This window comes from Carassius auratus, chromosome 13 (assembly GCF_003368295.1).
Source record: "Carassius auratus strain Wakin chromosome 13, ASM336829v1, whole genome shotgun sequence".
NCBI lineage: Eukaryota > Metazoa > Chordata > Actinopteri > Cypriniformes > Cyprinidae > Carassius > Carassius auratus.
This window is the reverse complement of record NC_039255.1, coordinates 23,265,952-23,289,007: the sequence shown is the minus strand read 5'-3', so window position 1 is coordinate 23,289,007 and position 23,056 is coordinate 23,265,952. Positions and strand designations below refer to the sequence as shown.

The window sequence follows — 23,056 nt, the reverse complement described above, 5'->3', positions numbered from 1 at the left end:
TCAGTTGTCCTCAGTGTGCAAAGTTGAATATTAACATCATAGTTCTAATTTTTGGAAAAGGTTCAAATAAGCAAAAGATGCTGAAAACCAAAGAATTTGTGGGACCTGAAGGATTTTTCTGAAGAACAGTGCACATTTCTTGAATTCCTTTTGTTGTGACATTTGATAACGCTTAAAATAGTTTTTTATTTTGTACTATGGTGCAGTGTGTCCTTAATCCAATCTTATCTTACTGCTTATTACCCTGAACACGTACCAGCTATCATTCAAACTACAGTTGACTTTACCTTCGTTAATAAAAAACCAAAATGTCCCTTTTTCAGTGCCCTGACACTTCATACAGTCATTGATTGTAATGAGTAGAATGTCACAGTGTGTGTCTGCAGTGCTGTGGTAACTGTGAGGGAGGAGACCTGTCGCTTGCTCTGTGTTAATTAGGCACAGGAAGAACAATTGCTTTGAGTTGTGACTGAAAGAGGTGATTTTCGAGAAGACCGTGTGTGAATGTGGTGACTGATATTATTAATATTAATATAACTTGTGAAGTGTGTCTCATGGTAGACAAACAAAACAAAACAGGAGTTCACTTGGAGTTTATACAGACAAAGTGAATTCATAAACCAGATGCTAATGTGATGTTTTACATTATACCATCCTGATGTGTTATTTTTCACTGTTGAGTTGGAATCTTTATTATGTTTCAGGTTATGAGCATGCAAATGTTTTAAATGGTGCTTCTGATGTAAACCTCAGTACCAAATTACGCAATTAGAGATTCGTTTCTGTCAAGTGTTCATTGACTTTCAATGAACCAGTGTAAAACTGTGATTTAATCACAGTAATAAAACTGTAATTTATCTTGTCACACAAAACATTACCAGTGTGACGTTGTTGTCCATTTTTGATGTTTGAGTAAATATATTTTACGGAGTAATTTTTTTACTGTGTATTGGTGCATAAAACAAAACAAAAAAACAAAATCAGTTAATTAATGCAAGAAATTAAATGCTATTCTTTAATGTTTTTGAGAGAAAACATTGTGGAAAATTTGCTTTATTTTACTTTTTTGCAATAAATGTTTTCAGTTTAATTGGCTGGATGGGCTGTTTGGTTGATATATGGTTCACATGACATGATTGCATTTTAAAAGCAATTACATAAAAATTCAGATATAATTGTATATTTTCAACAGTCACTCTACTAGTTTTGCTTTCTACATTTATTTTGTAACATTCTGTTGTCAGTTATTCCTTGCATATTGTTTTTTTTCTTCTTTCTTTCTGTATAACCCCCTTGGGGTATAAATAAATTTGACTTTAATATTAACATGCATGTCAGGATTTTCTTACCAGATGACCTGGATTAGATTCACTTCTTGTCCTGGAAGTTTTAATTGATGATATTTCTTTTAACCTAAAATCACATTGTAGTAACCCAAGTAAATGTGTTTTCCAGAGCGCTTGGGGCCTGAGGACCTGTGAATGAGGACGCCGCTGGAACCAACTTCAGTTTCAGGTATGAAAATGATACGTTGTGTTTGTGCATCCTTGTCTCGCGTAGCTGACAATCGGCCTCAAGAAATAGCTCTAATTAGAAAATGACATGCCTCTACTGAGCTCTTTTGTGATACAAACTGTGTCTCTTGATGTTCTCATACAGTCATATTCAGTTCAGGCATGATGAAAGAGATTCGGTGACATTTGGCTGTCCTAGAAGAATTTTTTCTTTTCTTTTTTTTCTGTTGATTGATGATGATGTTTTTCATTTTCCCATGAACTCCTATCTGACTGTCTTCTGTCATTGCATTCTATCATTTATAGTCTCATTGCACAGCTTATTAAATTTAACAATTGCTTTAGATTTTTAGTTAGCAGTATTGAGATTAGATTATTTTTAATCCTTTTAATATGTTGAATCATTGTCCCTTTAAATAAAATTAAATTAAATTTATGCATTTAGCAGACGCTTTTATCCAAAGTGACTTAATGCATTCAGGCTAACAATTTTTACCTATCATGTGTTCCTAGGGAATCGTACCCCCAACCTTGCGCTTGATAATGCAATGCTCTACCGCTTGAGCTAAAACGCAGGAAAAGCTAAAGCTGCAGGAACACTAAAAATTACTTTAAACATACTTGTTTTATTTAAACAGTTATATTGTAGCTGAATAAGAATAATTATGCAATATTATGAATAATCAATATTAAGCACTTTTAAAAATTTAAATAATTATTAATTTAGTACTATTAATTGAAATTGTTATTAATGTAGATTAATAGTATAAATTACTATTTTAATATTGTTGCAGTGTTCATGTTGCAACAGAATTAAAAGGACCATTTCAAGACCAAGTCCCAACACAACTCAAAGAGCTCGGGGTGACACTTTCTGCTTGTCCTCTCTAAATAGCTAGATTTAACCAGGCTGTTTTCCTAGGCTTGTATCATCAGATATGCAGGTCAGAGGGGAAATGAGAGTGAGAGGAAGTGTGTGGGGGGCCGTGCAGGAATGGGCGTCACATTGGCTCAGTGGCCACATAACAAAAAATGTAGACGGCTAATTCTGAATTTCCTGTTGTCGTACTGAGTATCCAAACTTATGCAGTACACTTACACTTTGTGGGAAATATTAAACTGTTGTTTTTAAGAATGACAGATACTGTCCAAATATGTGAAAAGCCACATTTTGTTAGTTTTTGGTATCCATAAAGTTTTTCTTATTTTTTTTTTTTATGGGTTAAACTACAAACAAAATCAGCTCACAGTCTGAATTGCATCATAATGTATTTACTGGAACATAGTTATTACGGTCTGTGTCTTTAACAAAGCCAGAATGGATTTAGCTAGTAAGGATTATTCTGGTTTTAATTTAGCAACATGTATAGTGGGTATAGAAAATAATCACCCCCCTTTAAAATAATCACATTTTGTTGCTTTGCAGTCTGAAATGAAGATGGACACAGTTTTTGTTTTGTCCAGCTGGATTTACAAGTTAAAGATATAACACCAACATGTCAGGGAAGAAAAAAAAAACGAATCAATGAGTTTGAAAAAAGGATCACCCCCTTGTCAGTATTTTGTTGAACCACCTTTTGCTTTAATTACAACCTTTAGTCTGTTGGGATTTGTCTCTTTCTCTACTAACTTTGCACGTCTAGACCATAGACTGTATAAAAACATGGACGTAGTGTCCGTGACGTCACCCGTAGACTCCTGAAGTGTGTTTTTGAAGCTTAAAGTGTGCAGAGCGCACCTATTAATTAGCTATATAGACCAAAATAATTTTTTGCACCAGGGTGAAAATTTTTTTTTTCTGTTGTACAGTTGGGTATTTTAACATGGGGAGTCTATGGGATTGACTCCCTTTTGCAGCCAGCCTCAAGCGGCCAGTCGATGATACATTTTTATTCACTTCCATGTTGGCTTCACGAGAGAGAGCGGGAGGTGTCTTGTGATTTAGAATGGATGCCAATTTCATCTCATCGCCAGACACATTTTATTGTTATTCATTATACTGCCCAGTTCTGTTTGTGATGTTAGGTATTCTTGTCTTTTTAAAGGGACCTTTCACTACAAAATGGAAATTGCCATAGTTTAATCACTCTCAGGTTGCTCTAAACCTGTTTAGTTTAAAAAAGTTTTTTTTTTCTTCGTTGAACACAGAATATATTTTGAAGATTGTGGGTACTCAAACAGTTGACTGTGGCCATTGACTTGCATGTAAAAATACTATAAAAGGCAGTGGGGACAACAAACTGTTTGGTTACATACATTATTCAAAATATGTTCTTTTGTGTTCATCAGAATATAGAATATTGTACAGGTTTGAAACAACTTGTGGGGGGAGAATGATGACAATGTTCATTTTTGGGTGAGCTACACCTTTAATTCTTGAAATTCTGATCACTATTGGAGTGCATCTAACTGGGAGGCCTGATTTATCTTTGGAGCAGATGTCAGATTCCTCTGAAATGACACTATGCAACATCTGTGTAGGCATGTGATTGTGTGAAAGTCAGTATGTACTGTAATTTCATCCCTTCTGTTCTCTTGGAGCTGTAACCCTCACCCACTGTCATTGGTTCTGTCATGACAAATTTAAGGCTTAGCTGGAATGCTTTTTAGGGCTTGCAGTGTTTAAAAGTGTCAGAAATCCAGAATTAAGTAAGTCCTGATAGAGCTGGAATCACTAGCCAACAACAGACACCTTCTAAAGCACAATCAAATGGTGTGAGGGATTCAACATACATTTTAAGTTACAGCATGTCAGAACAGATACTGCTGACTCTTCTGAGGTGTGGTGTCCTTTATGTAAAATTATTCGCCCCTCAGAAATTTCACACTAGGATCCTTTGCTTTTCACCCCTTATGTGACTTACATTAAAAGCATTAGGCCTTTTGCCCAAGACATTTATAAAATGTTGAATGTACAGGGAAACATCTGTTATAAAAAGGACAAGATTCAGTTCTCGCAAAACACAGTTATAGGAGTGTTGTCAAAAGACCCGGTACTTCGGTACCAAGTCGGTACAAAAAAAATGAAAATGTGATGGTACCAGGTTTCTTTAAGTATCGGTGGTACCGAGTACCCGGTCAAGCCAGTTCTTGACGCATACAGCGCAATGATTTCCACGAAGCAGAAAACGAGGACGGAATCTCAAAATCCAGTCATGAAAGAGAAACTTATATTTTAATATGGACAGCCACCGAATTTGTCAAAGTTAGCATAAATTAAAGGGGGGGGGGGTGAAATGCTATTTCATGCATACTGAGTACTTTTTACACTGTTAAAGAGTTGGATTCCCATGCTAAACATGAACAAAGTTTCAAAAATTAAGCCGACGTTTGAAGGAGTATTTCTGTTCCAAAAATACTCCTTCCGGTTTCTCAGAAGTTTCGGAAAGTTTTTTCCGAGTATGGCTCTGTGTGACGTTAGATGGAGCGGAATTTCCTTATATGGGTCTTATGGGGCACGTTTGCCGGAAGAGCGTGCGCTCCCGTATAGCAGAGCACTGAGAGCACAGACATTCACTGATCAGAGCGAGAGCGTCGTGAAAAGTCACAAAAGAAGTGTGTTTTTGGTTGCCAGGGCAAGACAACCCTGCACAGATTACCTAAAGAGAAACAGCATTAAGGGACCAGTGGATGGAGTTTATTTTTACAGAGCATCAACGGAGTTGTGCAAGTGTTTGTGTTTGTTCCCTGCATTTCGAAGATGCTTGTTTTACAAACAAGGCCCAGTTTGACGCTGGATTTGCACATCGTTTATTTCTTAAGGATAATGCAGTCCCAACGAAAAAGGGTCACGATCGTGTGTTGGAACCGCAGGCGGTGAGTAAAACTGCTTCAAATAGCTCTGTATTGTTAACTTAGGGTGTACTCACACTAGCCAGTTTGAACCGTGCCCGAGTGCGTTTGACCACCAAAGCGCGGTTCGTTTGACTAGTGTGAGTGCTCCGAACCGTGCCCGGGCGCGGCTCGATTAGGCCATGCTAATCTTCTCTGTATCGATCCAATTTTAGTATATGTGCCGCCATCTTTAGCTCCGCTCACACGTCACGCCTCCAGTCGGTCGTGTTTTTCCGGGGAAAATTGGTACAGACTATCTTTCTCTTATGAATATAATAAAACTAAAGACTTTTTGGAGTTATGAAGGATGCAGTACTACTCTATAGGTACTCAAGATTAACAGGATATTGAGTGAAAACTAGCATTTCACCCCCCTTTAATCAAATCAGATCTCCATATGGACCAGTATCTGTAAAAGTTGGTTGAAATATGAATCCTGCATGTTCTGCAGGTCTCTGTGTGAATGAATGAATGGTTTGTTTACTACATAGACTGAAGTGCGGGACGCTTGCAGTAATTTCAGCATCTGCTGTCTCAATGAGGACATAAATACATAAACAACATCACCAGAACTGTTCTGAGTCACTTCACAAGCATTTTACCATTTCATTTAAGTAAAACCAGTGTCAGTTTAAAGGTATTCACGGCAACTAATAAGCAGAGGAGTTGAATCGGTTGTGTTAGATGAGGTAGACTGGGCTCATCTGTTGGGCATGTTCTTAAATGTGACATCTTTCATCTAGCACAGTTTTAAGGCAGCTTAAATTGCCTTTTTAGTAACTTAATGACTTAACTGATGACATAACTAGAACACTGCAATGCTCGTAGTTACATTCACACTTTGCTATAAAATGACACCGGCTACAGCACACACTGTCGCGTTTGTGTGCAATTGAAGAGCAGTGCGACGAGCACAGTATACTGGCTGACAGAACAGGAAAAAACCTTTTTACTGACATATAGCCTTACAACATCTTATCTGACCACAGTTCACTGTTGTTCTACTAAAGCTTCCTCGTCACCTGTACCTTTTCCATGCTCATTTTACTAGGGCCTGGCACTGAGGTGAAGATGGTGTGTGCCTCTGAAAGTCTGTTTGATTTTTTTTTAAAGATGTTCTCCATGTATATAAACAATTATTGTCAAAAAAAAGAGACAGAAGCAGCAGTTGTGAGTGGGGTGGCCCTAGCTCCGCCCCTGCATTAATGCGTTAAACTGAAAAAAATTAATTGACTGCTTTAACGCTAATTTTTACAGCACTGGTAATGTCTTTAATGTATGTTTTGAAAATTTATGAATATAAAAAAACAATTGTTATATTTATGTAAAGACATGGGAAAAAATAATAAGTTTTTAGTTTTTCCTCCCCTGCTATACCGAAAATGTACCATGATTTCAAAACCGATGTATGTACCCAACCATCATGTTTAATATCTAATAGATAGAAAGATGTTTATATTATTGTTGGTGTAGGAAGATTTTGAACTTGAGACCAAAGGTTGACAGTGAATGATAAGAGACTTAGTCAGGTAGAGGTTAAAATATATTATCAGTTGGTGTATCTGCTTAAAGTCAACATCAATTTGTTAGCCGGCATTTACGAACGCATTTAGTTCTACTTGCTGTGAATCATTGTTTAGGCCTGGTGTGTATTTTGGGTAGAGAATGACATCAGGAGGGAAAATCAGTTTGCCAATAAGTGGCACATTTTGGCAGTGACGCCCTCACGTGTGTATGTGTGTCCCAGCCGGTGACCCGCAGCACAGGGGACACCATTGATTTCTTATTGGCACCACACTGGGACACACCAGCCAATTCCCTCTTCATTTTTTCCCATTTTAACAGTCAGAACTATAAAAATAGCCACACCATTGAAGAAAGCTGCTCTCCTGCAGGGGAAGGTGTGACCCAGGAAGTAGTAAACAGAATCTGTGTGCTAACCATGACCTGCTATTGTGTGCCATGCACCGGTTGAAGTGTTTCAGCAAAATGGAGTGATCTAAAACTTTACTTTTTCACTGACTCACACTTACTCTGCCATAAAGTGAATAGTTTTGTGAGTAGTGCCTCAAGAAACCACATGTCAAGATTAAATCGAATGGCCAAATATGTGAATATTGTATCAACAGGTTGAGGTTAACCTAGTTACTTGCAAGTGCTTAAACAGGATTTTATTTTGCCGCATGTGTTTGGAAGCTCTGTGCATTAACAGACGCAAGTGGGTTCATCTTACAATCCAATGGTGTTGCTGGATAACTTAGTTTGAACAGTATTAGATTTCTAAACAACATTTACAAATATTAATAACATGGGATGACAGTGGCCTTTGTTAACTATTAAAAAAAAACTTCTGTTAAATATATACTTCTGTTTTACATAGTTGTTTAGATCCCTAAAGATTCACCAGGGAGTGCAAAATTTAGCTTCGTTTGTGGTATTCTGGCATAGTCAATAAATGAGGTGAAAAATGATGTACTGCAGTCATAGACATTTCTAGAAGCCTGAGATTGCATTTCTCAGAGAACCCCGAGTTAGCTGAAAAACAGTAGGTAATTATTTCAATAACTCGATAAATCCAAAACTTGTTTTATTCAAATATGATTTAATATGATTTTACAAGTTAACCTAACTTTCATAGAGAAAACTCTTGTTTAAAATGAACTTTTGAGTATATTTCGATTGACAATGAAGATACTGTGGGTCAACCCTAGGTGCCTCTGTAAGTGATTGGATCCCAACAGCACACCCACTTTTTTCCATCCAAACATAGCTTCCTGTGATCAATAAGAGTCATGCAGGCAGTGGTTTAACAATTTCTCTATTGGAAACTAACTCCAACATGTAATCAATCACCCGCTTTAAAGCGATTCCACTTTTTCCATTGTGCCTCTATATTTGTCACTATTAGACCCTGTATCCGGTATCTCTCTTTCTTTCCTCACCCATTCTCTTTCCTCAATTTACCTCACATATTTTAATAGCACCCCACATCAGAGAAATATAGAAATATATACAGATGTTTGGTGGTTAAGGAGACTTCTTTGCCCCTCGTTTTCCCTCTATCAGCTCCAGCTGTCTGTTACAGCCATAGCTGTTTTTTATTGGTTGTTGAGTTGTTAACCGCCCAGTGGTGAAGCTCTCATCAATGTCTATTGATTCAAACTGCTTTTTTGACATTGCCGCTTAGAGAGAAAGAAGCAGGGTGGCACAGGGGAGAGCGAGACAGGGGAAAGGGACAAATATTTTTGCACAGAACAGGGCTGAAGGCTACTGCTACTTTGGTTTCTCATGCTTCTCTCTCGGCAGGACTTACGGATGGTGTCTGGACCCACACTGATCTCCCAGAATGACGACTGCTGCTCCTGCCCGGAAACCATACCGAAAGGCACCTCCGCAGCACCGGGAGACGCGCCACACTGTGCCAGTATTTCGAGAGGATGTTAGTGGGAGTGCCTTGCCATCCGCTAACCCTGCGCCGTCAGCCCAGCTTGACCCCTGCCAGGTAATTTCCCCCCGAAATCATGCATCTATTTTGCAGCGTACACAGTTTACAGGCCCTTATACACAGTGCGCTGAGAGACCTGTGTGGTCGCAAGCGTCCGACAGCGAGCTGGATGTCTCAAGCCTGTCTAGCTTGGAGATCAATGTCCTCCCCCCACCAAAGATCTTTGGCCATGGTTCTTTTGGTGTGAGACTACCTCCAAAGGATCACCGGCAACAAAGAATGAACCGCTTTATAAGTCGTAGTGATGACCTACTGGCACTCTCTTCTGACAATGATCTCACTTCCTCTGAAAGCTCACAGCAGTGCATCCGAGGCAACTCCCCGTCACACTCCAGCAGGAGTGCGGAGCGCTCCTTGGTTTTCAAAGAGAAAGCGGAGATACTTGCACCCAAAGAAGAGCAGTGTCCACCACATGCAGCACCTCTAATGCATGCCCATCCACCCAAGGGCATCCTCAAGCAGTCTCATCAGCTGGGAGTGTACTCCACCGACAGTCTGCGCAAGTCTAAGTCAGCAGAGATGTTAGGCCAGACGCGACGTCGTGGACGCAGTAGGAAGCCCAAAAGTATGTCCTTGGACAGGGAGAAGGGTGTACGAGTCTCACCCATGGGTCGAGCCACTTCCACATCATCCACATCTCCCAGCTCTATGCCACCGGATTGGAAGATGCAGCTTCTTGAGGAAAAGATCAAATTTTCTCAATTTCTGGATGAAATCACCTACCGGGTCCTGAGCCCAGCTAGTCTAAAGATGCTGCGTGGGAATCTTCCAGATCCAGCTGTATCTTCTAAAGGGAGCCAATTCAAGCAGCCCAGCAATCCCCAACAACTTGAATTCAAGGAGCATCATGACAAAGACCAAGAGAGGAGCCAACTTTGGGACAAATGGGCCACCCAGCATAGCACAGCCAGCAGGAAATCAAGGGAGGCAAGACCCAAGACAGGGCACATCTCAGCAGGCAGTCAAGAGAGAGTGTCAGAAAGGCAACATGTAGATTCTCATCACGAAGGGGCCCGTCCCAAAGCCGAAGGCCCGATTTACAGTAGGGTGGGGGGCAGTGATGATTCCAAATGGGGTGACAGGACTCTACGGGGCATGCAACATCAGCCTCAAGCCAACAAGTTGTCCCATATAGAAAGCAGAGCCCTGCAAAAGGACAATATAAATAAATCAGGTCTGGGTGAGATTCCCACCATTCGTGTGGAGGAGGAGAAAACACCATTATCAAAAGTGACTGCTTTTTCCATATTATCACAGATCAAGGTATGTCATTGACAACATTTTTGACTTTAACCCTTTTTCATTTGCAATCCACTCTTGCACTGAAGAATCTATCTACTATACTTAATGCCTTTAAAACAAGTGTGCCTGACTACTATTGCAATTTTGTTTCAGAGAATAACTAAATATTGTAGGAATTATCAGTTTATCATCCTCGCATTGATCCATGGACTTACTTCCCTGATGCATTTTGAAGAATGTTGACACTGCTTGTTAGAAGTAAAAGTAGTCCATATGATGCATGATTTGTGCACTGTATTTCCAAATGTTCTGAAGTCGTACAATAATTAGTGTACTTCTAAAATGCTGTTTGCAGTTGCATGGACAATAACTTGCCATGCTGTGTTCAGTTAGGATATACATCAGATTGAATGAATGAAACCTCATTTGACATTTCCATGCGGAAGGTTTGAATATTGGCTTAAGCAAATGAGATTTGAGAGCTAAAGTGATTTATCTGAGTGTGACTTCAAACACTTGGTATAGTGCATGACTAGTATAGATTGCTTGTAGTGAGTCTTCAGAATGTCTTATTTTGTAAATAATGTTTTCTGGACATTTACATTTTCTGCTCTGTGGGACATAGTGGCTATTTTGAGGCCATAAAAAAATAAATGTTATGATCGCCCTATTGGTATAAAAGACAAATATACAGCACTGTGGGTATTAAGGAAATGTGAAATATTTATTGGAATATACAACTCTGATTCTTCTAATATTTATGTGTAAGATGATATTCAGTTTGCATATACTTAAAGGAATGTTGTTTCTTACAGGAGTCCTTATCAGATGCCGACAGGATCAAGTAAGTTGATTTTAGTCTCTCCATTGTGATGTTTTGAATTTTTTGTCTTCACAAATGTTGTTGAAGTGGATTGGCAGTGTTTGATTTTATTTTTCAATACTTAGATTTGTTGTATTATTTATGACATGCACTGAAGTGTTAACGTGTTAGGTGGCATTAGCATTATTCATTGCCTCTCGCCATTGTATGGCATAGCTGTCTAAGATCCAATTAGGGGACGCCTGTAAGAGATCACCAGCTGATTGGCCTAGAAGCTCCAGAAGGAAAGGGAGAGTCTCGGGCTTATGAGCAGTCAGAAGCTGGGCGACTGTCAGAATGACAAGCCGTGAGGTTTTGTAATTAGAAAAAGTGGCCACCTTTTAATGATATCAGACATCCTCTCTTCTACCCACTGCATCTCAGGTGCTCACTGGGGTACTAGGTCGATTTCACTTTGATCAGTGACATCTTGCCGCCTTTCCAGGCTTATAGGAATTCCTAGGCTCCAAAACCAACCAGCAGGTGCACCTTAACTAGTGACTGAGGTTCTGCTTTCAACACAAGGCCTGCCATTTTATCATGCACCGCATTAGCTTTCATGTTCTCTTCCTGCTCTGTGTTGCCTTTGTTGCTGCTTTTCTCCCACTAGCCAACGTTATAAAATCTGCACTTTAGATCTGGTATAGCTTTAAAGTTATTCACATTTTTGTAACCTTTTCTTCAAGTTGCCACACTTCGACATCAACACACAGGTGGTGCTTGTGTGAATACTAAACTAAATGTGTAGGAGACAGTGGGAAGGGACTGAAAAGTACCTCAAGTATCACACATTTGGATCACCTTCAACTGCAAAGCTTTTGATGCCAAACTAAATTATTGTTTGACTAATTGGAAGAAATCCTTGTTTAATTTGGCTGGTTTAACCTGGTTTGACCAACAACACTGCCTTCAATAGAGTAAAGCACTTTTTTTTATGTGATACCGTCACCGTACATTAAAATGGATGATTTGGAGACCAAAATTTTCAGTGTGTTTCAAAGCAACCCTGTAAACTGTCTAAAAGTTAAGGCACAATAAAAAATGGTCAATTAAACCATAGCAATCCATCCCAGATTAGTGGCTTGTAGGATTGACAGGAGCCTAACAGAGCTGAGTCTGACTTGGTGTTCCCTTCACCATCCCGCTCATGTGATTCCAAGCGGAAGCGTGCAGGACACGGTCAAGCAGGCGGCTGTATTGATTGACCTAGTTGTCTGTTTGGATGGTGGGTGTGGTCTGAAAATGGGTTTCTCCATCATGTGTTTCCAACTCCCTCAGTATTTCCCTTTCAGTATTTCCTAATGTACTCTACTGACACACAAGAGATTGCCTGTGGATTTGAGCACTCTGAGAGACCATTGATAAACAGTTACTGTACAATGAGCTCTTTATACTTCAGCTGATCTCTCTTCATCAAACATTGACTCGGTTCAGAACCTAGTGAGCTGCCTCGTTGTCTACTGCCCACTTAAGCCCCAATTATACTTTGGTTTTAATGTAGACTAAATGTGCGTGTCACACAAATTTCGTCATCACAATAATTTGTGCATACTATACCCATGCAGCCAGATTATAATATCCATGCAATCTTTGTTTGTCTAGCTTTCACAGGTGACATGAATTATTTGTTTATTACAAAACAACAAACTACTGGAGATGGTAACAGTGCATGATGACTTACCTGCGACTATATTTTAACTAGTTTAACTCTAGTGCAAATATGTTTTTTTTAAAGCTTTTTTTTTTGGAAAGGCTATCTACTGGGCTGTCCGCATATATTAGTATTTGCATCAAATCTGAAGTATACTTTGGATTTTAGATTAATCGACACTCAAAAGTGACTGCTTTCCAATGCTTTACTAAACCTGCAACATTGTACAGCACACAAGTAATGTTTTGCATCGATTTGTGATTGATTTCAGTAGAGTTTGATATTAGCATGTTGCTATACCATTCACATATCTTGTGTAAAGTAGTGAATAAAAAAAAAAAAACTATTTTCAATGTTGAATGAGATGTTTCTAGTTGACAGTTCTTTCATTTTGTCTGCCAATTGTTTAATTTTTTTTTTCTCTTCACTGGGCTCCTTACAATGAACACTAATATTGACTTTGCCAAAATGGATAAATGTAATATTTGGCCAACAATCTTCCATTTGGAAGTTGCTGCCTATGGATGTAGCTCACTAGGTTTTGGAACCGGTCGAAAGATTTAAGGAAGCAAAACAAGAGGAGCTTCCAGTCCAAGTCTAACAAACGTTAAGCCCAGTCTGCATGTGATTTGAAAAGGTTTTTTCTGGTCCTTTGGAATGGTTGTATATTGCATGTGCATTTATAATTTCAAGGAATGCACTGATATAAATGCATGTATATTTATATTATTGTTGATCATTTTAGTAAGACTGACAGTCAATAACTATGAATCAAAATTGTATTGATTTATAATAGTGATCTCATAAGCAGTTTTCTATTGTTTCAAAAGAGAGACACATATTGGTAATGTGGGTGCGAAATGAAGCTTTGCACTTCTCCATTGCAAGATTCATGTGACTTGTGTTGAGATGAATAGTGTCAAAAACAGCCATGTTCCACACACTCATAGTTCCTGCCAACCAATGCTGATAAATCTTTTCATTTTAGGATTCTCTGAGCAATTTACAAGCATATTGGATTGTATGTGAACACTCCATATACAGTAAACATTCTCCAGTTTCACTTTATCAACATATAAAGCCGCTTTTCTACATGCCTGAAAGCAGCAGACTGTATGCACAGTCAGAAAAGTGTGACAGAAAATTGAAAGCTGTATGTTGGTTGGTTGTTATCATTTCAATGAAGTGGGGGATTTTCTAAACAGCTGTTAGGGTTTTGCAGTTTTTTGGTGAACGTGCCTCACACATTTCATTAAGCATCTTTTATGTCAGATGAAAAAAAAAAAAAAAAAAGAAGCCAGTCTTAGTAGGCTGCATGATTTCAGGGTTTTTTTTTTTTTTTTTTTTTTTTTTTTGTGCTTAGTGCTTAGGGGTATGTCTCTTAAAAGCACAAGCTCACTTTCTCTTTGCTTTTTTTTTTTTTTTTAACATTTATCTGTTAATTTATCTTTTGTCTTGCTCCATTTGTGCTCTAAACGTGACTATGTGAGCAGGCGATTTGCCACTAAAAAGAGTTACATTGGTGTATTTATAGCTTCAAACCCTTGCCCTCTTCTAGGTCTCTAGCATGAATCATTGATGTTCCTGTTGCTTTAAGCGGTGTCTCATTGGCAGGTGTATGAAGATTGTGCTTCCTTCACTCTGAACTGTGAGAGAAACTGGAAAAACCCAGAAAAGGAAAAGCTGTTGCATATTCTTAGGAATCTCGGCAGCCTGTCAATGAAAGATTTGATTTCTGTCAAATGGGATTTCTGTGTGTTAAATGGCGCTTGAGCTGCTGTGTGGAATTCGATTCCCACGAGTCTGTCTGCTATCACTCCTCGTCTGATAACACAGTGATGTAGATTTGGAACATTTAGCTGATATGTGTTGGCTCACATGCTTACCCGTTGTAAACGTGTGCACTTAATAGACACTGATGGAATCAAAACACACTATCAGAGAAGCGCTAATTAACCAACATTGATAGTCATGAAAGTCATTGAAAGTCATTATTTTTGCTGTTATATATAAATATTATCAGTTGTATAAGGCATATATCTTGATAATAATTAGTTAGCACAGCTTTCTGTTGCATTTTAAACACTGAGCTCATGCAAAAACGAACATGCAGCTCAATGTACTGTCACTTGCTCAGTTCTTATTAATTAATACTTAAAATTGGTTTCGCAAATTAGACTGAATTGAATAGAGGAGTCAATGGTCTGAATTCTGAACTGAATCAAATTCTCACTACCTTTATAATGTTAAAGTCCAAAAGGAGCTAAAATGTATAATATTTTACTCCATGACGTTAAAAGAAAAAAGTGAAATAAAGTAATGGGTTAGCTTGAATATTTTTGAGATTGGGTATGTTTATACATAAACCCTTGTGATAATAAATAAAATCTAATCTTCCCTGAATGGTGGAGCGTGTCTAAACTCCCATCGTTACACCAGAGTTTAATTACTCTTTTGTGCTTCAGGCATCAGGAAGTGTAAATGCCTCCTGCTCAGGCTTTCGCTGGTCCTGATAAGATTCTTCATTAAGTTTGAAGCACTTGATAGAATTGTTATGAGAACAGGTTTAACTGTAAGAGGTGAAGCTGTGATCAGCTACATCGTTTATTTTACTGTTTCCAAAAAAAAAAAGAAAAAAGACTGCTATCAAGTTTTGTGCTTTTCTTTGTGTAATAATTAACCAACTGAATTTGATAGAAGATGCTGCCAGATTACTTTTAAATGAGCTAGATTGAGTAAAGCTGAATTAAGATGAATTAAACCGTATTATGCAATTTCTATCATCCATTTACATTTCATATGTCTTCGATATTTTTAAATAGAGACATTATATTACATCAAGTATGTTAATGTAAAGAAAAGAATGCCATACAAAGTCTGATTAAAGTAAATTAAGGCATGTTTGACACTGGTTTTCTTTAAATGAAGGCAAGAACAAACCGTATTTATCCATTTGAATTTTTATGCAGGATATCAAGTCAACGTAATAAACTGCGGTTTCAGCAACGCATCGTTTTTATAAAAAGTATTAGATTTAAATGTATTCATTTGGCAGATGCTTTTCTCCAAACTGAATTACAATGTATTATTTAATGTATTAAAATGACATACTGGGACATAGTGATTACAAATGAATCAGTTTTGAGTAAGCTCACTGAAATGGAGACATGGAACTGACTGAAAGAAATTAATCAAACTCATTAAATTAGCCAAATTAAAGCAAACTTTCAGAGACTAAGAAGGTCTTTTTGCGATTTCGAATCTACTCTAATGACCCAGTTGTCAGGAAGCTTAAATAAAATCAAATGAAGTCAATGTGACATTCACGTTTTTTGAATGAATTGTTTTACTGCCTGCAGAATTCCACAGAAACTCGTAAAATTTTGTATGTAGTACTACATTGATTTAAAATGTTGTTGTAGGCTCTGCCTCTATTCGTGTTTATTATACTTTATACAATTAAAAATGATGTATTATGTACGTTTAATGATGACTTAATGGTGATAACGTATTAGGGGAAATCTGTGGAATTATATCAGCACATGAAATGTGAAATAAATTGTTCAGATTAGTTCAGTTATTACTCTGAATAACTCAACTATTGATTCTGTGAGGGAAACAAGACTATACAGGCTAGTTCCAGACTTCCCTTTGTCATTCATATCTGTTTCTCCAAAACTCTGATGCTTGACATATAAATGGAAATCCACCCACAAAAGCTGCAGTTGCCCATTAAGCACCACAGAGCCAGTTACACACACACACTGCTCCTGATCACACTTTCACACACCTGCATGACTAACACTTAACTCGCTCTCTGTATGCACAACAATTAGCCTAATGTTGTACTGCAGAGAGCCTTTTAATCATCGGGCTCAGAATCGTTCAGTGTTTTGCACACATGTAGTTTGTGCGTCAGGCTTGGAAACCATGCCCCAGCCTCACCAGTCCCCATTTCATCACCTTCAGGTTGCTTGAAAGTATTGTGGATACAGTTTTCTTTGGAGTAATTGGCAGCTTTCAGGAGTCTTGGCTGGGGTGTAGGCTGAGGCATCATTATGTGTTTGACACCTTCTCCCTGTGTCTTGGATGTATGCTGTGAAGGCTCTTGTAGCTGAGGTCCACCTCCAGTCCTAAGATGGAGTCTATAGGGGGTTTTGTTTACTGGCCGTCCTCTTAGTTTTGCACTGTTGTTATTTTTTAGTCCAAGATGCTTTATTGGCATGACTGTTAAGATTACGGAGTATATAAGGTCTGAGACTTAAGAACATTTATCAGACATAAATATGTTGTACAGACCATGAAACTGTATTTTTACATTTATTTTTGTTAATTATATTTTTAGCTCTCTGAGTTCGACGAACGAACTGGCTCCGTTTGTGGCATTTTTTCCCCTGATAACGCCAAAATTAACTATATTATTCTGTCATTTTTGATTTTACAGATAAAAGCAATACATCATTCAAATCTGTAAGGGGTCTACTTTTATTTGTATACACTCATAATAACAACAGAACGCTGTGTTTTTGTAAAGTAAAGAAACATTGTGCACTTTCTGCAGTCTCTGTCTTCGTGTACTACTTTCTGAAACATGTCACAAAAATAAACCAAAACTCAGTGAATACTGAACACACAGACAGGAGAAACATATCTATAAAAAGTGTCTTACTTTTTAAATTAAGTCGTGTCAAGTCATAAAATATATAACACATCCTCCTTTTTTTCTAATATATTTGTTTGAATATTTATATTTGTTAATTATATTTCTTCAGAATATTTCATCTGCATGCAGCCACATTTGTTATCAATGAAATAATATTAGGAATGCACCAAATGTTCGGCAACCAAAGTGGTGTTCGGCTAAGCGAAAAGCAAAAAGACATGTAACGAATAATGATATGACGCAATCAAATAGCAACCAGTGAAGAGTGAGAGGCGTGCACATATGTGAATGGAAAGTTTAAAAGAACAGCATTTATTTTTAACTTTTAAGTGCCACCGGCCCTAAAAATTAAAACCTCAAAATGCATCCTTTGAAAACCATTTTGAAATTGGACATTGAGTTACCATGGAAATGGTACTTTAATGTCTCTTGGCGGTCCCTTCCCCTTAGTGGGTGGAGTCAGGTGGTCTCTTAGAATCAAAACTTTTTATAAAATTGACAAATGCTTTTAAAAATTTCAATGGAGTTGTGATGGCACCCGTTGGCTGTTTGAATAAACCAAAATATATATATATATTTTATATATAAAATAAAAATGGTACAGTGCATTTTCTTAAGAGTAAATTTAAACATTTTAATTTTTTGATACTTTAATATTTTGAAATGATTCAACTTCTGCAATAATCTGCAGATTATCTTTTTTTTTTTTTTTTTAATAAAGAGTCCAACCTTAGGTCTGTATTCCAAAGCGTCCATGAATTATACCAATTTAAGCCTGAATAATGCACTTTCACATCTATATAAAAAAAATGGGACGTGGAACTTGGAGTTTAAGATTTTTTTGTAATTGTATAAAAGTAAATGAGAAATACACACACGAATATATCAAATTAAGACAACTTGAAGCCAAAATGGTTTTAAATGAAAGATCATAAACTAAACTAGACAGAAATGGTGCTCAAAGTAGGGTTTTATAGATAAAAAAAATAATAATAGTGAAGTCAAAGCTTACATGATGATGGACTAAAAATTACAGCTGATGTTTGAATGAATACTCTAGACAAAAAGCAGCTGAACAATGGCATGCATTATTTTATATATCTGGCTCATATAAATTTAATCTGACTCGAATAAAGTTATGTAACGTCTTGTCCAGTTTCTTTGAGCGTTCACTGGAAACAGGATTTAACCCAAAGGTTCAGATCGCATTAATGTATAAAACATTGAACTATAGAAGCTGTGACTTCCATGAGAAGAGGACAGGATAAACAAGAGACTTTGGGGATAAGCCTTCAACACTTATGTTAAATTATTTTTTAAAAACAGTTGAAATGTCACACTAAATGGAAGATGGATGGTGTTGAGGTCCAAAAAACACCATTAAATTGTCATTAAAGTACCCCATATGAATCATGCATGATGCAAACTGTTTTGCCACATGCCACATTTTACTGCCTTTTGGCTTCATTAATGTCAAACCTGGTGCATTGCACACACTTTTTAAGATGCTCATGATGTGGGAGAGACACCATAACAGCCTTTCCTTTAAGTATCACAACCACCTCTTCTTTGCAATTCTGTTCAGAATAAGAGCTGTAAAATGATCCCAAACATGACAGAGAGCTATTAAATGAATGCTTTATGTGTTGAGTGGAAATGTGAGCTTGCACAGATGCACATCAGGAATGGGTGCGTTGATGCTTTTCCAGGCATGAAGGGAATGATGAACAGACTTTGGTATTCATATTAAAGACTATTTTATGCTACTGTAGTAAAATGAAAATGGAAATACATGAGAATGCTTTAAAGTGTTGCCCTTTACCTCTACAATAGTGTGAACTCGATTTGACAAACAGTTTGTCAGTGATGCATTTTTCATTTTTCTCAGGATCCTGCAGCAGCAAAATGAAGACCTCCGTCGCCGGCTCTCCCAGACCACTCATAAGATGGAGGCAATGGAGACGGAGTTTGAAACCGGTCGGCATTACATGCAGGCAGAGCTGGGTCGAACCAGAGACGACCTGGAGAAAATGAGAGACAAGTTCAGAAGGTAAGTTACTCTTATTCAGTAAGGATGCATTAAATAGGTCAAAAGTGACTGTATAGACTTTTTATATTGGTACAAAAAATAGTCTATTCCAAATACAGTTTTTGAAGTATAAGGACCCTTAAAAAGACGGTTTTCAACACTAATAATAAGAAATGTTTCCTGAGCAGCAAATCAAAAAGTACATTTAAACTGAAATCATGAGATCATAAATTTATCAAACGAAGGCAATGGAGCATGTTGATTTAATTACATTTTAATAATTTAATTTAAAATATAATCAAATGAAAAATGAAAAAATTTATTTTTATTTTTGGTGGCCAATGGTTTATATAGAAGTCCATTTCCGGCACAAAAAATAAAAAAGGTAATTGAGACTTTTTTTTTATCTCGCAATTTTTTTTCTTTCTCAGAATTGCGTGATATAAACTTTCAATTTCGAGTAAAATAGTCAGAACTGTGAGATATAAATGTGAAATTCTGAGAATGAAAATAAGAATTGTAAGATAAAATGATGTAATAACCTTTTTAAAAAAAAAAACTTATTCAGAGGATGAAATGGGCTTCCATAGGTTTAAGCTTGAAAATTAAGTGGAAAGATTCACAATTTCTTAAAACAAGCTTTTATTTTGACGGGTTGTTATGAAGACCTTTAAGTTTGGGTATCTGATATGTTGTAAAAAGTGAAATACAGGATAAGTGACTCAGACCAGCTCTGGAGATTGAAGTTCATGTGTTCATGTCCTCATATAATGACGACAGACGCAGAAAAAACTAAGAGCGTCACGCATGTTTGTGTGTGTAGTAAATTTAACTGCGCACTCACAGAAACACGCAGAGCAACCAACAGACACATTTAAATGTCAAGGATTTTTGCAGTTTAATATTCACAGACGTTAGTCTATATTGTGATTTTATTGATTGTAGAGCCCTACTTTTGATTCTGTGACATTCTGCGTTATACTGTGAATTCAGTTTGTTTGACTGGGATTTATAAATCCATCAGCATTTTCTGCATTGTGAAAATCATAGGACAAAAACGTTTAATCAAATTCTCTGACCGCAAAATGGCAAGAGTCTTTGAGGAATGAGGTGGATGCAGCACGTTTTTTTACTGAAGTTGCAGGCGTGGATGAGGGAGGGAGATAACACATACCCCTGCAATTCATTTGAATGATTATGATCAAAGCACCCAAATTAATGAGCTCTCTGTAGTTATATGAAGCTGGCAGCGTTCACTTTAATCCCACTCACCATCAGCTGTGGACCCCTGCTGCAGACCGCATTACAAAGCACCGCAAGATCAGCAGTGCAAAGCATGCTGGGTAGACGACAGTCCAGAAGAAGACGAGGGGACTGCAAACTTGTCTAGATAATAACCACATATAAAACATCTGGAAGACCTTTCTTATCAGGGTTTAATAATTTTAGTAATATTTTCTATCACTTTATCATGTTTGAAATGACCTGTACACTAACAATTCGTATAAAACGTAATAATGTTCTCATTGTGCTGAAGAATCAGTGGCAGCACAGGAAACAGTACTTTAGCATGGTGGAGACATTTTAACCTGTTAAATGTCACCCCGTCCCGTATTCGGGACACCTACGTTGACTATACTATATTACAAACAAATTTAATCTAATCTTGACAAACTATATATCATTGGAAAGGTCTAAGACTCCCAAATATATATTATACCAATATTTTTTGTTAAAGATTATGTAGGAAAAGTAATAGATCAATTTATGACAAGAGTGCACCCTCAGAAATCTACATTACAAAAGGAGCTTTGACCTTTGTTTAAAAAAAAGACTTCCTCGTTGCCTTTTTCTCTATCACATTTTAGAAATCATCAGAAGTTATATATCACTTGAAAACATAAAATCTCAAAATTCATCCTTCAAAACCCATTTTAAAATCAGACATTGCATTACCATGTAAATGGCACATCAAAATCATGTTACAAAATGTTTTCAGTCATGAAATATAAAAATTTAGGTTTGTATCATGCACATTCAAGTCTATCTTCAAAAACGTGCGTGACCGTTATCAGGTTAAAGAATCGTTAACTAAACCAGATGTCATTAAAAAAAACATTAAAAAAAAACAAACACATTTGGTTAAGGAATTTCATAGAAATGGAAATGGAAATGGAAGTTGTGAATTTATAACTCTTGATCAGTTTGGATCTAATACACCACAGCAGTGTTCATTTGAGTCATGTTCAAGTTATTTCATTCTTTCATTCAGTGTAATTTCTAATCAGAATAACGATGTAATTTAAAAAAATGAATTATTACAGTAGTGACATTTAAATTGACTCAACAAATGAGGTTTCATTTGTGCTATTTAAAAAATGTGCTTGACAGCCTAGTCTTCTGGAAATAAATAAAAAATGTTTAACAGGCCGTCAAGCAGCTCTATTGTTTGACAAATGCCTTGTGTTTTTGCCAGCTAATTAAGAACTGCATTTGAGAGCCATAGTGTGTTAGTTTTATTACAGGTAAGGGAGGAGAACAGCAGTAAGACTGTGGCTGATTTTAATGAGAGTGAGCTCGCTGTGAGGCTGTGCTATTTGTGTAAGGGCTTAGCAGTTAATCTGTGTAACTTGCCTCTGACATGCAGACAGGTTGTTTTGTTGTTTGCTGCTTTTTTACACAGGTTGTATGAACAGAAGTGGAATATAGTGTGTGTGTGTGTATGTATGTGTGTATATATATATATATATATATATATATATATATACATATATATATACATATCATTCATTTGGTTGCTTTGATCATTTTTTTCTAGTTTTGTTTCCATTTAAATGAACTATTATTATGTTTTTTTACTATTTTACCTTAATGGAATGTAGTGTTGTGTTATTCTAGTCCTTCAATCAGCATGTATTTCAAAGTTGATGTTTTTTACACTATCTATAACATTTTACAGGAATAAGCTTGTTGGCCAAATAGTCCCTTGAGGGCTGAGTCACTTGTTAATTTCCCTAAATTAATGAAATATTAACTGTTATATTTGTATACACGCTCTCCAAGAACCTGTTCTCGATTCCCAACCCTAGCTGTGATTGTCTCTTTCATGCAGCTTTTTGGCTTTCAAGATGGACAAAAAAATGTACTCAGATGTACTTTAGATCAGCAGATACGAGTGCAGATTTAATCATGGGCTCGGATCGGCCTGATATGCCCCTGGCGCTCTGAGTGCAGTGCTTTGTGATTGAGTCGGTGTGTAATTTGGCTGCAATCGTGCCACTTTATCTCCAATCAGGATGCATCTCAGGCTTATATGCTTTCAGACGGCAGAGCGATTGAATTACCCAGCATTCTTTCCATCAGAGAAGTGTGGTGCTCACATTTGCTCCTCCATTTCCCCGCCTGCCACATCCTAAACCTGCATGCCAGTTCTCCGCAGATAATAGCCTAATTGGATTGAAAGTGGTTAGAGATTCTGCAGCGTAGGCGTTTGAATGCCATCTCTGATCTAACGCCGTAATATTGTCACATGTGCTGTGGCGATTTGCACCAGGTGTTGGAGGCTCTGGGAACCCTCGAATGAGAGGTATTGTTATAGATGTTGGTTTGCTTAATTACTTGTTTATTCGGTGCATTTTTATTGAATTTACTCCGCTTCGGAGACAGGAGTAATTATTGCGTTCCATCAGCACATGCCATCCGCAGCTATGAGCTGCTGCGAGAGTTTATGACTGTGCTCGACGCAAATCACCAGTG

General features: G+C 37.3%; 1 protein-coding gene across 3 annotated transcripts in view; it reads left to right on the top strand.

The window, feature by feature from the left end:
• Positions 1-23,056, top strand: part of LOC113113053 (tight junction-associated protein 1-like) — a 77,299-nt gene that overhangs the window by 35,318 nt on the left and 18,925 nt on the right. For all 3 annotated transcript variants that reach the window (XM_026279192.1, XM_026279191.1, XM_026279189.1), the window contains 4 exons: positions 1,456-1,515; positions 8,655-8,850; positions 10,911-10,939; positions 19,160-19,321. In XM_026279192.1, the coding sequence (XP_026134977.1) occupies positions 8,695-8,850; positions 10,911-10,939; positions 19,160-19,321 (347 nt within the window). In that variant the 5' untranslated portion in view covers positions 1,456-1,515; positions 8,655-8,694. The remainder of the gene's footprint in view (positions 1-1,455; positions 1,516-8,654; positions 8,851-10,910; positions 10,940-19,159; positions 19,322-23,056) is intronic.